Below are 13,453 nucleotides of genomic sequence, written 5' to 3'. Positions count from 1 at the left end.
ATCTCTTCAGTTTGTCAGTAGAAGCCGCTCGTGTTCTGCCACCCGGAAGTATCTTGGTGCCGATTGTTTGCAAACATTCTGAAATGCCGTATAGTGGCCCATAGAAACAGTCGCTAATGCGGTATCTACGTATACATATCTGTGACTGGAACTAACTGTGCATTAAACGGTTTTACTGCACACCTTCCAGCCAATCAGAATCGAGTATTTAAACAGACCATGGTATAAATGTTCTAATTTAAGAATATTCTCAGATAAATTCACATTGAATGTTGAAATTCCTAAAAGGAGTTTACATGCAACACAGTTTTGACAATAAAGAGTTTTCAAGACAATAAATTATAATATACATATTTGAAATGAAAGATAATCATGTTTTCCACCATGTCTTAATTACAATTTTTAAACTGGTGTACTGTTAACTGACCTATAGCCTAGATTTTTTGTATATAATCAGCTACCATGGATTCCAAAAGAAAACCAAACTGGCAGGAGGAAGAAGAGATTGCTACTGCTTTATGAATTAGTCGAACAGCATTTATTTATTTATTATAAAGCCCAACATTAATCACAGCTGAAAAAGATGATGCCTGCTCTGTCCAAATGGTACCGTTTGACGAACTGATTGTCGTCAAACATTTCGAACACATTCTCCCTCTCCTGAAAGTTTTGCTCACGTATCTGTCTCCTCAGTGCCATCACAAGCCCCTACTGGCAACTCCTAACAACTTGAAATACCTCTCAAGCTGTCTTAAATAAATGGGAGAGTAAGAGTGATTCTTAGCTTTAAGAAATTTGATAACTTGCTTTTATACTTTAGTTTGAAAGTAGGAGTACATTTCATGAATTCTCAGCACTTAAGACTAAAATAGCACTTTGAGAAGCTTGATAAATACGGGCCCTGAACAATGCAGGAGGAGTTCACATGCAGGTGTTCTGCTTGCGTCGCGTGTGAAATGTCTTCATCCCAGGTACAGTGGCATATGTTTCAGCATGTCATATGAATATAATTTCATAGGTTTTATTTTTTTCAAACGCCATCACGATGATCACGATGCTCAGGTTTACAAGCCAAGTCATTATAGTAGCCTAGTCTATTGGTTACTGTTTTAAAGAATCTATATGAAACTTCAATTCAATGTTTGAGTGGTTGGTAATAACCATATATTGTCAATTTATTCTTTTTACTTGAAATTATAATATCAACCTACCATAGATGAATCTACAAATTTGAAAAATAGATTTGTATTATAGCTTGAGGCAAGAAAAATAAGACAATAATAAGCAAAAATAGACAGCATCGGTCGGACACCCCTCCTCCTCCTTCAGCTAACGCCAACGAGTAAATTCTGGCTCAATGTTGATCCTCCTGCTGCCTTTAATCTAATCACTTTCTCGTTTCCTCTTTTTGCTTTCCTCCGACAAAACCTTTGCTTTCTTATTTTTCTGTGCTGCTTCGGTCATGACTATAAAATCCGGCAAACAAACGATAGTTGGGCTCGCAAGTCCGAATTTAAGGAAGTTGTTGTGGTGTTGGAAGTGTAAAGCAGTCGAATTTTGTAGCTTTTTTTTGTTCTCGGGTTTCTACCTGAAACGGTGAGGGAAAAAGAGAGCGGTGAGAGAAAGGTTTTGATGCGTCGAGGAAGAATCCGTTTGTCTTCGGGTAGTTTAAGGTATTAAAGCTCAGTTTATGCCTGTGTTAGACATCGGAGACGCATGGTGTTTTCAAGATTCTGATCGCGCTAGTGTGTTGTTTATTCAAAGTGACAGAACGAGTTTGACGCCGTGTCTGTGTGTGTGCGTACAGTTCTGCAAAAGGCCTGCTAGCGGTAAGCAAGTGATTCGCCGTAGGAGTGGAACACTCCCGTGTTTTCTTTGTTTTCAGACACAGTTTTTGTTTTATTTGTTCAAACGAACTTAAAACAGAGAATTCAGCTACTGATCGTGTGAATAGGGTCTGCTGAATCATCGGATAGGGCCGTGTGTTGTTCGTCTTCTCAATACGTCTTCATCAGCTGAGATTGCGGCCTCGTTGGATCAAGCTGTCGTCGTCAGGATCGCGGGGACAAACGCTGAAGGTTATTGAGTGAAGAGACATACCCTGCCATCCGTTGGGCATCATTCAGCACCTCGTCCACAGACTAAGAGTGGTGAAGTACACTATATTTCTCTCCTTCTGCTGAATACTGGTAAGCATACTGTTTTCTGTCAGTGAGTGATCGGAATTGAACTGTTAAATCATACAGTTGTCATTCATGGAACTGTGACTCGTGAATTTTCCTGCAAAAGGGATTCATAAACTTCCGTGCGCATTGCTGGACCTTTTTGGATTTTTCCGTGAACATATGCTGGACAGAGTTTAACTTTTCCACTTATTTTTCTGGATTTTTTTTAAATTGGACTAAGCTTTTTGACCCAAATCAAAAGTGAATTGTATTTGGGAGCTTGAGATAACTTGAATATATGTGATATATATGTGAATTATTTCAGTGTTGTGAAAAGAGTACACTGGTTTTTGTATTGTGTTAATTGAACTGAAACCAAGACAAATTTGTTGATTTTCACTCTTTATTATTTTTCACATTTTCATTTAATTTTGACCTGACCGGACTTGAATTTGATCTGTTCCTGTTAAAACAGGGGAACAAAAATGATCTCCATTCATTCCACAAAAGTAAATATTTTTGTTAAGCGGAAACTGTTTATTCTAATTTTGAGTCACTTATATTAAGGAGTGGGGGCGTCTTACCTATCTTGTTAGACACAGGGATGGTGGGTCTTGCAGACAACAACACTTACCCCTGAGTTTTCTGCACACACATACACTTCAGGTGGCTGCCGTGTATTGAGTAAATCCTGAAGCCCACCTCGCCACCTCTTGAGCATTTACACATTGCAACACTATAGGCACAACACACAATTAGCAGTTATACAAAGACTAAAAGCATTGGGTGGGAGGACTAAGATCCTGTTGCTCACTCAGTCTTCCTTAGTTAAGTGCTGAACACCCCCCCCCCCAAGGTGGTGACAAATTTCCCTCCGCCCCATATGGCGTCACGAACAGGATAAACTAGCGAGTATTCTAATTAAGTGTAAGTTCCTGGACTTTGATTCTACGCTATTGGTGAACTGGAGGAATTAAAGAGACAGTTTGCAGATATGCAACAGAGGTTTGGTGAACAAGCAGGCATGTTGGAACAGGCCAGAGCTGAACAGAGAGAAGCGCTTTCGCTTGCCAAAGCTGTGATTGAACAATAGGCTGCCACCCAAAGAGCGCCATCTACCATTTACTTACCAAGAGACCGTAAACTTCCAGAGTTCAGTGGATGTCGATCCAGGCCTGGTGAATTGAGTATATAGGAATGGATAAACTCAATGAAGTCCGCCTTTAAGGTGATGAAAATTCCAGTAGAAGACAAAATTGAGTTTGTTAAGCAGTATTTAAAAGATGAGGCTAAGATGAAAGTCAAGTTTATGCTCAATGGAAATGAGAGGTCAGTGGATGATATTTTTGATGTGTTGGAACAAACTTATGGGGACAAACTTCCCATTGGCGGCAGATTGAAAGAGTTTTATGACCGCAAACAAATGCCTGGTGAAACCATCCGCTCATATGCTTACGATTTGCAGGAGAAACTGAGTATCATCCAGAGTCGTGAGCCGTACAGGGTTCCTGATGCTGATGGTGTGCTGAAAGAGCAGCTTGTGTTAGGCCTCACGGATGACTCGCTACGACGTAAAATGAAGAGGAGAGTCAAAGTTGAGAAGATACTGACGTTTATCCAGCTTATGCAGGAAGACATAACTTGGAATGTCTGGAAGTAGACATAGAGTGTATGGGGAAGATGTTGCATGGAAAGTGTGTGTTTGTGTTTGCAATTCCAAGGGGACCAAGCTGAAAGGATTACCTGGCATTGTTGGGATGAATGTGTTGAGTGACCTCAAAGATCTATTCATTGCCACTGAAGGTATGAGGAAGATGGACCGGTATAGCCAGGGTTCTAGGGAGGCAAAAGTCCAGCGAGTGTTGGCTAACATTAAGATGCAGACTGAGGCATTAAGCTGTGAAGACAAGATTGGTTTTGTGAAAGTAGCTGGGAAGCAAGCAATCACTATTCCCCCATTCAGTGAGCGTGTTCTGGAAGGGCGCTGTAGAATACCGCCAAGAGTGAGCTGCCAAATGTTGGTCGAGGCCTCATCAGAAGTCAGTTTGCCCAAGAGTGTTCTGATTGGTAATGTTCTAGCCAAAACGGCTGATGGTAAAGTCCCAGTAAGAGTGTTGAATTCAAGTGAGAAGGCTGTAAAGCTCATGCCGCGATGTAGGATAGCAGCACTGTGCAAGCCACAGGAGGTTGTCCCAAAAGTGCTTGTTGAGTTTGAGGAAAAGGAAGGTGCTCTGCATGTCAAGGCTGTGCAGCAACATCAGGTAAAAGTTGAGGAAAGCGCCACAGAGCAGTTGCCTGTTGCAGTGCAAACAAATGTTGCAGATCTCACTGAAACTCAGCGTGAAAAACTCAGGGACCTCCTGACAAAGCACATTGACGTTTTTTCCAAAAACGAATGTGACTTTGGTTATACAACATCTGTCACGCACAACATCCCTACAGGAGATGCTCCTCCCAGGCTCCTCCCTTTGGTCTGTATGAGTGGACCAGGATGCCGTTTGGACTTTGCAACGCTCCTGCAACTTTTCAAAGGCTAATGGGTGTAGTGCTTGGTGATCTGACATTTGATATACTGCTCATCTACCTTGATGACATTATTGTCTTTTCAAAGGACTTTGATAGCCACTGTCAAAGACTGGAAATAGTGTTCAACCGATTGAGGCAGCATGGTTTGAAACTTAAACCCAACAAGTGCTTCCTGTTAAAGCCTGAGGTGAAATTTTTGGGTCATCTGATTTCCTGCGAAGGAATACAGGTGGATGGAGAGAAAACTCAGGCATTGAAAACATGGCCTGTACCCAAGAATGTCAAGGAGTTGAGGCAGGTCCTTGGGGTCATGAAGTATTACAGGAGGTTTGTTCCTGGTTTTGCTCAGTTGGCTCAGCCACTTCATGCCTTAGTTGGAAAAGCAGACAAAAGGAAAATGATGGAATCCTTTAACTGGATGACTGAGTGCCAAACTGCACTTGACAAACTCAAGCAGTGCTTAATGTGTCCGCCAGTCCTCGCATACCCAGACTTTAGCCAGCCTTTCATACTCACAACAGACGGGAGCCTGCATGATCTCGGGGCTGTATTGAGTCAAAGACAAGGAGACGTTGAGCGTGTGATTGCATATGCGAGCCGTGGTCTTCGTGGGTCAGAAAAGAACGATCAAATTACAGTGCTTTTAAGCTAGAGCTGCTTGCCCTGAAATGGGCTGTGACCGAAAAGTTTAAAGAATATTTGATCTACTCCAAATTCTCTGTGGTCACTGATCATAACCCTTTGCGCTACCTCGAGACGGCGAATCTAGGGGCTGTTGAGCAAAGATGGATGGCTCAGCTAGCTGAGTTTGACTTTGAGGTCTACTACAAGCCAGGACGACAAAGCACAAATGCAGATGTGTTATCAAGGATCCCATCTAGCATGGAACCTGAGCAAGAGGACTCTGCTAAAGACTTCATTAAAATGAATTCAGAAGAGGTGCGCACATGCTCATGGCCAGTTAATGAAACGCAGCAGAAAGTACAAGCATTGGTCCAGGTGTCGGTGACAAGGAAAGTTCCTGGATATAGCTGGAGTGATAAAGAAGAGCAACAAAAGATCGACCCTAATATAGCACTTGTCTACCGTGCTGTACTGACCAACAAGAATTTGACTCCATTTGAGCAGTGAGACCTGGATGTAAAGTTAAAAAAGCTTGTTAGACAATTAATTCGACTCAAGCTTAAAAAAGGGGTGCTGTTCCGAACTATTCTTGATCCACGAGACGGGGAAGAAATATGTCAGTTGGTGGTTCCAGAACCCTTATGTTTTAAGGTGTATGAGAGTCAGCACGATCATTGTGGTCATTTTGGAGAAAGAAGCACGCTGGAGCGCATGAGGAGAAGCTATTACTGGCCAACAATGACCAAGGACGTTCAAAGTTGGATTCATGAATGTAAGCGATGCTCTCTTGCGAAGGATGTTTTCCCTAAAATTCGAGCCCGATGACGTCCACTAATGTGTCTGCACCACTTGAAGTCCTCGCTATGGATTATTCTCTCTTGGAGGAATCTGTGGGAGGGTATGAGAATGTCCTTGTCTTAACTGACATGTTCACTCGTTTCACGGTGGCAGTGCCAACCAGAAATCAGACTGCTCACACCACAGCTAAAGCCCTAGTGCAGCATTGGTTCATCCACTACGGTTGTCCTGCACGACTGCATTCCGACCAAGGCCGATGTTTCGAAGCCAATGTCATCAAAGAACTATGTAAAGTCTACGGAATCGGAAAAAGTCGCACAACTCCATATCACCCACAGGGAAACTCCCAGTGCGAAAGATTTAACAGAACTATGCACGACATGTTAAGGACATTACCCCCAGAAAAGAAAAACAACTGGAAACAGTATCTACCTGAGCTGGTCATAGCGTATAATAGCAGAATCCATGCTTCGACTGGCTATTCGTCATTCTACTTATTGTTCGGGAGAGATGCCAGAATGCCGATGGATATCCTTAACGGGAGAGACTTGGAGGACAGTGAAGTTGACAATCTTGATGACTGGGTGAAAAAACATCACAACAGATTAAAGACAGCTGTTGAAGTGGCCAACCATGCAGCACAAGAGGCCTCAAAACAAAGGAAAAGAGCTTATGATCGCAGATCACATGGAGCACTTATGAGACCTGGTGACCGTGTTCTGTTGCAAAACCATTCACATAGGGGAAGGAAGAAGATACAAGATCACTGGGAACCCCTACCTTACATTGTGGTGAAACAGAATCACGCAGACACTCCAGTCTACACAATTCGTCCAAAGAAAGGGGGGCCATGTAAAGTTGTACATAGGGATCAACTCAAGCAATGCACTTTTCAGACATCGCCACTACCTTGCACATCTAAACGTAATTCTAGAGAACATACAAGGCAGGAACACACTGACTCAGAAGAACTTGATGTTCTTGCCATCCCTGTTGATACACTTGCACCTGCACCAAACATAAACACAGGGGGTAGAGGGGCAGACGAATTAGACAGGGACATAAGGGATCATGATAGTGAGCTATCAGCTGATGATTCAGTTAATCAGTCTGTACTTGAGTCAGTAAATTCAGGTGGATCTGATGCAGAAGGTGAAAATGAGAGTATTCCTGAACCTAGACGTTCTCAACGTCAGAACAAAGGTACTTTACCCGTTAGATATAGGACTGACTTTGTCTTGAAATAATTCTATGCTAACCTGAGTGTTGAAAGTTTTAATGTGAATCTATGTCAAACTTCCTAGCTGAGTAACTTTGAACCTTTTCTTTGTTATACTGATATATTTTCCACTTTGAAAAATGTTTACCTGTTATTCTCTGTTCATTGTTTTCCAGGGACTGAGTGTCAGGATCCCAGTGTGATTGGTTGCTCTTTTTGTGTGTTTACCTTTTGTGTTCCTGTGTGCACTCTCTGTCTCCTCCCTTCTTGTTATCCCTGATTGTTTTCCACAGCTGTTGTGTGTTTCCCAGAGGGGTGCCCGGTGGGTCGTCTGCGGGTTCCCGAGGCATTGCGTTCTGATGTCATCCGGTGGTGTCATGAATCTAAGTTTGTCGGCCATCCTGGTGTTCGGAGAACGTTGGCAGCCGTCCGTCAATGGCCCGCTATGGGTCCTGACGTCGGACAGTTTGTATTAGCCTGTCAGGTTTGTGCTTGTAATAAGGCCTCTCATCAACCACCCGTTGGTCTGCTTAAACCTTTGCCCGTGCCCTCCCGCCCCTGGTCACATATAGCTCTTGATTTTGTCACTGGCTTACCGGCGTCTGATGGTAACACTGTTATACTGACGGTGGTGGATCACTTTTCTAAAGCGGTCCATTTCATTCCCCTGCCCAAACTCCCTTCTGCCAAAGAGATGGCTCAGGTTCTGATTAACCACGTTTTTAGGTTACATGGTCTTCCTACTGACGTGGTTTCAGATAGGGGTCCTCAGTTCATCTCCCGTTTCTGGCAGGAGTTTTGTAGACAGATCGGCGCCACCGCCAGCTTGTCTTCTGGTTATCATCCGCAGACCAACGGTCAATGTGAACGGGCTAATCAGGATCTCGGTCGTACGCTCCGCTGTCTGTCGTCTCGCTATCCGAACTCCTGGTGCCAACAGCTCCCCTGGGTCGAGTACTCCCATAATTCTCTTCCCGTTTCCTCGACCAATCTGTCTCCGTTTGAAGCCTCTACCGGTTTTCAACCTCCCTTATTTCCATTACAAGAACCCGATGCAGCGGTTCCGTCTGCTTTAGCTTTTGTCCGAAGGTGCAAACGCACTTGGAAAAGAGCTAGAACCCTATTATTACAAAGCTCCAGACGAACCAAGGCTGCGGCTGACCGGCGACCTCCTCCTCGTTATATCTGTGGACAAAAGGTTTGGCTTTCTTCCAGGGATCTGCCTCTTCGCGAGTCATCTCGTAAGCTGGCTCCGAGATTCCTTGGGCCATTCAGTATTGTCAAGGTCGTCAGCCCAGTGACAGTTAAGCTTAAGTTACCTCTTTCTCTTGGTCAAGTTCACCCTGTTTTTCATGTATCAAGGGTTAAACCAGTGATTTTTGCCTCCATTAATCCCCCTGTCTCTACCCCCAAACCCCCCGCCCCCCAACTAGTGGATGGTTCTCCTGCCTACTCAGTCAGGAGATTACTAGATGTTCGCCGCAGGGGTAGAGGTTTTCAGTATCTTGTGGACTGGGAGGGGTACGGTCCGGAGGAGAGGTGTTGGGTACCGGCTCGGGACATTCTGGACCCCGGTTTGATCGAGGATCTCCGTCGACGACAGGGTGAGTCCCTCCCTGGCCCGTCCAGTGCCGGCCGTGGGGAGGGGGGTACTGTCAGGATCCCAGTGTGATTGGTTGCTCTTTTTGTGATCCTGTGTGCACTCTCTGTCTCCTCCCTTCTTGTTATCCCTGATTGTTTTCCACAGCTGTTGTGTGTTTCCCTCTATTTAAGGTCCAGGTGTGCTGTGTTCTGTGCGCGTTCGTTGTGTTTCTCCTGGGTGTTTGCTGCCATGCTGTGTGTGACTATTGTTGGTCTTTGATCGGGTTTTCTTGTTTCCCACTGTGTTTTTCCTCCAGGACTCGGTGGGAATTTGTTAATTCCTTTGGCTTCTGCTCCCTCTCCCGGTATTTTTGTGAGTACACTGTGCACCGCTTTCTTGTGGATTATTTCCTTGTGGACTAGTCGGATTCTTCTACTGTCAACGAGTCTCGTTTTTAGACTGGGGCTGACTACACCTTGAACTTGGTACTGTACACATCTGTGAACTATTGATGTTTTTCCTCTGCTCTTCGGTGTGTCTCGTTTTTAGACAAGATCCGTTTGGGCGATTACGGTGCTCCTCACCGTTCTGGAATGTTCATCAACATCTGAATTCCTGAGACCTGTTCTGGATTATGTATCAACATCTCAGTTCCTGAGATTTGTTCTTACTGAGCATAAACATCTGAGATCCGTTCTGGATTGAGCATCAACATCTGAGTTCCTGAGATCTGTCTGGATTGAGCATCTACATCACAGTTCCTGAGACCCATTGTGGATTTTGACTCTTTCTCTCTCTTTCTCACTATTTATTTTAATAAACTTTTACTTGCATAAGATTCCCTCCGTCTCTGTCCTCACACTGAACCTCTTTTCGTCGGACCAAATTTCGTCTGTTTGGTCCGGACCATGGTCCGGGGGAGGTTTCACACCTGTAATTTTGGTTCGTACCAAACTGAAAAGTCCGAAAATCCGGACCAAACAAGGTAGGTGTGAAAGCACCCTGAGTTGCTGAATGGAAGTCCAATTGGGCGCGGCCATTACTTGCGCGCGTGGAGTAAATGGAGAACGGTGAGGGAAAAAGAGAGCGGTGAGAGAAAAGTTTCGATGCATCGAGGAAGAATCTGTTGGTCTTCGGGTAGTTTAAGGTATTAAAGCTCAGTTTATGCCTGTGTTAAACATCGGAGACCCATGGTGTTTTCAAGATTCTGATCGCGCTAGTGTGTTGTTTATTCAACGTGACAGAACGAGTTTGACGCCGTGTCTGTGTGTGTGCGTACAGTTCTGCAAAAGGCCTGCTAGCGGTAAGCAAGTGATTCGCCATAGGAGTGGAACACTCCCGTGTTTTCTTTGTTTTCAGACACAGGAATAACATACCGCTGGAATGCGCGATTGACCAATCAGAATCAAGTATTTCACAGAGCCGTGTAATAATAAGTAATAACACTCAGTTAAATGTGGTAGTTCACTATTAGATCATCAATAACTACTTTTTTAATAGCTCACAGAGGACTACAAATAACTATCATCATTTATAGGATTTAGTCTGTGATTTTATTGCCGTCTGAATCCAGAATGTCAGTGTTTTTCTCCAACCTTCCGCATAAAAATCCCCAGCCGAATTACCTACTTTTTTTTGACAAACACCAAAGCTGTGATAATTTAATTGCTGTCTGAATCCACTGTCTGAATTTTCTAGCCTACACTTTTATTAGTGAAATGCTGCAAAGTATTTACAAGGATAAGCTTGCATCACTGCTCAAAAGAGAAAGAAACAAAAAAACATGTAAACATTTGAGTCATTATAATAGCAGTAATTAATGTTATACGTTGAATTTGCAGCATTGTATTAACTTATTTCTGCTCATTTCCACATTTTTAAAATTACATCTTCCTAACCTATTATTAAATTAAATATAATTGTATTCTTATTATTCCAAGCATATGACATTTTTACAGCAGAAAATCATTCGACTGACCAAATGAGCAGTGTTCCCAGGTGTGCAGGATCACAAAACTTGCTCCTCCACCGTGAACGAATCAACCATCCAAATGCACGAGTTTTATCACTGAGGTGGCATGCAAATATATTTTTACGGACGTACACATGAGAAAAAATGACTGTCGGAATAGGGTTAATGATGTAGTTACTATTTTTCACTTTAGAATACTGATCTAAATAATTAGTAGTTCCTTTTGAAGTATTTAGTAACATTTGAGTCATTATTAGTGGGTTACCACTATAAAAGTTATAGAAGTTGCATTCCAACTTATAATTGATTACTTACCTTGACAAGCTCCATCATGTCTTTGACAAACCCGTCCACCTCTGGACCTTCAAGTGCTCCAGTCTTACTCTAGAATCAGAGCCAAGTAACAAGTGACTCATACATAACAATAAATAAGTTGTATTGTTACTGAAGTAGTAATAAATCATCAGTCTACACAGATCGATGCAAAGTAAATTAAATATTAAAAAAAATAAAAATAAATCTTACAACATCATAATGCGCAAAGATCTTCTCAAAGTCTCTTTTTCTCTCCATTTGACTACTGGCCTGTGGAGGGCAAGAAATCAAGTTTTGTAGCAAATTATTAAATTAGAATAAATAAATTAGAGATAAAGTACTCTACATAAATTAGGGGGACGGGAAAGTACTAACATCCATTTTGAACTGCAACAAGAAGTTCTCTTGTAGAGCCAGAATTCTGGGGAGGAGATACAGTTACTATAATCAGGCAATAACGTAAAACCAGCTACTCAAGACAAGTACAGATGGGTGATGTAAGCCCAAAGTGGTAATTTTGTAACCATGTATGCTCTTTGCTATTTTTTAACACACTGCTGGAATCAAAAAATGTGTGTGACACTGACTTCACTGCCATTAGCACTTGTTTCTAAAAGTTATTGCTTATTTCCATAAAGTTGTGTCTTCGTTGTTGTCGTTAAGTTTCTCATTATCGTTGTGTTTTTAGACATGCTCACATTGTGTCGTCAATAGTTGCTGTCGCTCATGTAAGATGCCAGCTGTAATTGTATTTAAAGGTGCCCTAGAATGAGTTGAAACAATATGTTAAATTGTTCTCTGATATCTACATAGAGGGTATGTGGCTAATTTAAGGGCAAACATTGTCCAGATACAGTTTTACAGGTCCATTTACAACCCTATAAATTGTCCCTAGGATGTAATGCTCTGTTTTTGCCTTATTTGCAAGGGTCATGAATATTAATGTTGACCTCTGCTCTGATTGGCTTATTTTAGCAGCACATAGCAGTTAAGCGAAGTGGCTCGTGAGTTCTGACCGTCCTGACAGAACACAGACCGACTGAATGACACTTTAAGCAAAACATCTCAAATGGAGATTGCTAAAATCCAGCCTACTTGTTTATTGGTGTTTTCAGATCATCTGCGTGTGCGAGAGAGAGAGCATTCGTGCTCGCTTGGTTGCCAGATTTCAGTAATTTAAACCCCCCAAACAGAGCTTTTCTGTGAAAAGAACACGTATACTATCCGGCGTTTTACATAAACATATCCAATCTGGCAACCATATGCACGCAAGTGGATGATCTGAAAATACCAATAAACAAGTAGGCTGCATTTAAGCAATCTCCATTTGACATGTTCTGCTTAAAGTGTCATTCAATCTACATTTTAGACTTGTCTTTTTTGTCAACAATATTGCATGTTGATATTACGTAGTCACAATGTAGGCTACGCAGTAACTGTGATGTACTCTGAAATACAAGCATGCAAAAACATAATAGGCCTACATCAGTTCTCAAAAAGAAATATATATAATCAAGTGAGGAGATGGGGTGGTGGAGAGATGCTAAAATGAAAAGGGTCAACAAAAGAAGGTAAATCTGCTGTATATACAGTATACACACCTCTTATCGTTGATAAGGTTGATGTGCTCCACTTGTGTTTAATTAGGTTTAATTATCTGAGCATGCTCCACTTGTGTTTAATTATCTGCACGTGCTCCTCCCGAAATTTTGTTAATAAAAACTTCACTATTATTAACCTTTGTCATCTGACACACTGTTTAGTTTTGTATGGTACTTAGAGTTTCCTATTGTTACTGTACTAGCATCTTGAATTATCTAGACAATGTGGTCTCTCTAAGAAACTTTCAATTTAATCAGAAATGGTTTAAACGCCTAGTCAATTAGTGGATAAATCACTACTAACTGCTTGCAGGAATATAGTTGCCCCTTTCTTCAGTTTAAGATGCTGAGTGAAGCTTGCTTGAAATGGGCTGAACAAACGAACAATTTTGAATTAAATTGTTGTGGTATCTGATTATAATAAACCTCCACCATGACTGTTGACATATGAAAAGTCCCCACGTCTGCTGCACAGCCTGGAACATGATGTGTGTCCATGAGAGTTGCCGTTTTTGCTATCCTCAAATGTCATTTGTTTACCTGCAGTCCCGATGATTCGGCTCCGTCAGTTCCGCCTGACAATGAACATGTTTGGACATATGCAAATGTTGGGGGCATGCATATAAATGATCCCCAACGCTTACATCACGG

General features: G+C 42.3%; 1 protein-coding gene across 2 annotated transcripts in view; it reads right to left on the bottom strand.

Annotated features, from left to right (window-relative positions):
- LOC137083874 (secretagogin) overlaps positions 1–13,453 on the bottom strand; it is a 165,394-nt gene that overhangs the window by 18,337 nt on the left and 133,604 nt on the right. For both annotated transcript variants that reach the window (XM_067449823.1, XM_067449824.1), the window contains 3 exons: positions 11,577–11,622; positions 11,412–11,471; positions 11,202–11,270 (listed from right to left, as the gene is read on the bottom strand). In XM_067449823.1, the coding sequence (XP_067305924.1) occupies positions 11,202–11,270; positions 11,412–11,471; positions 11,577–11,622 (175 nt within the window). The remainder of the gene's footprint in view (positions 1–11,201; positions 11,271–11,411; positions 11,472–11,576; positions 11,623–13,453) is intronic.

This window comes from Pseudorasbora parva, chromosome 7, assembly GCF_024679245.1.
Source record: "Pseudorasbora parva isolate DD20220531a chromosome 7, ASM2467924v1, whole genome shotgun sequence".
Classification (NCBI taxonomy): Eukaryota; Metazoa; Chordata; class Actinopteri; order Cypriniformes; family Gobionidae; genus Pseudorasbora; species Pseudorasbora parva.
The sequence above is the reverse complement of the archived record's forward strand: the minus strand, read 5'-3'. Positions and strand labels throughout refer to the sequence as shown.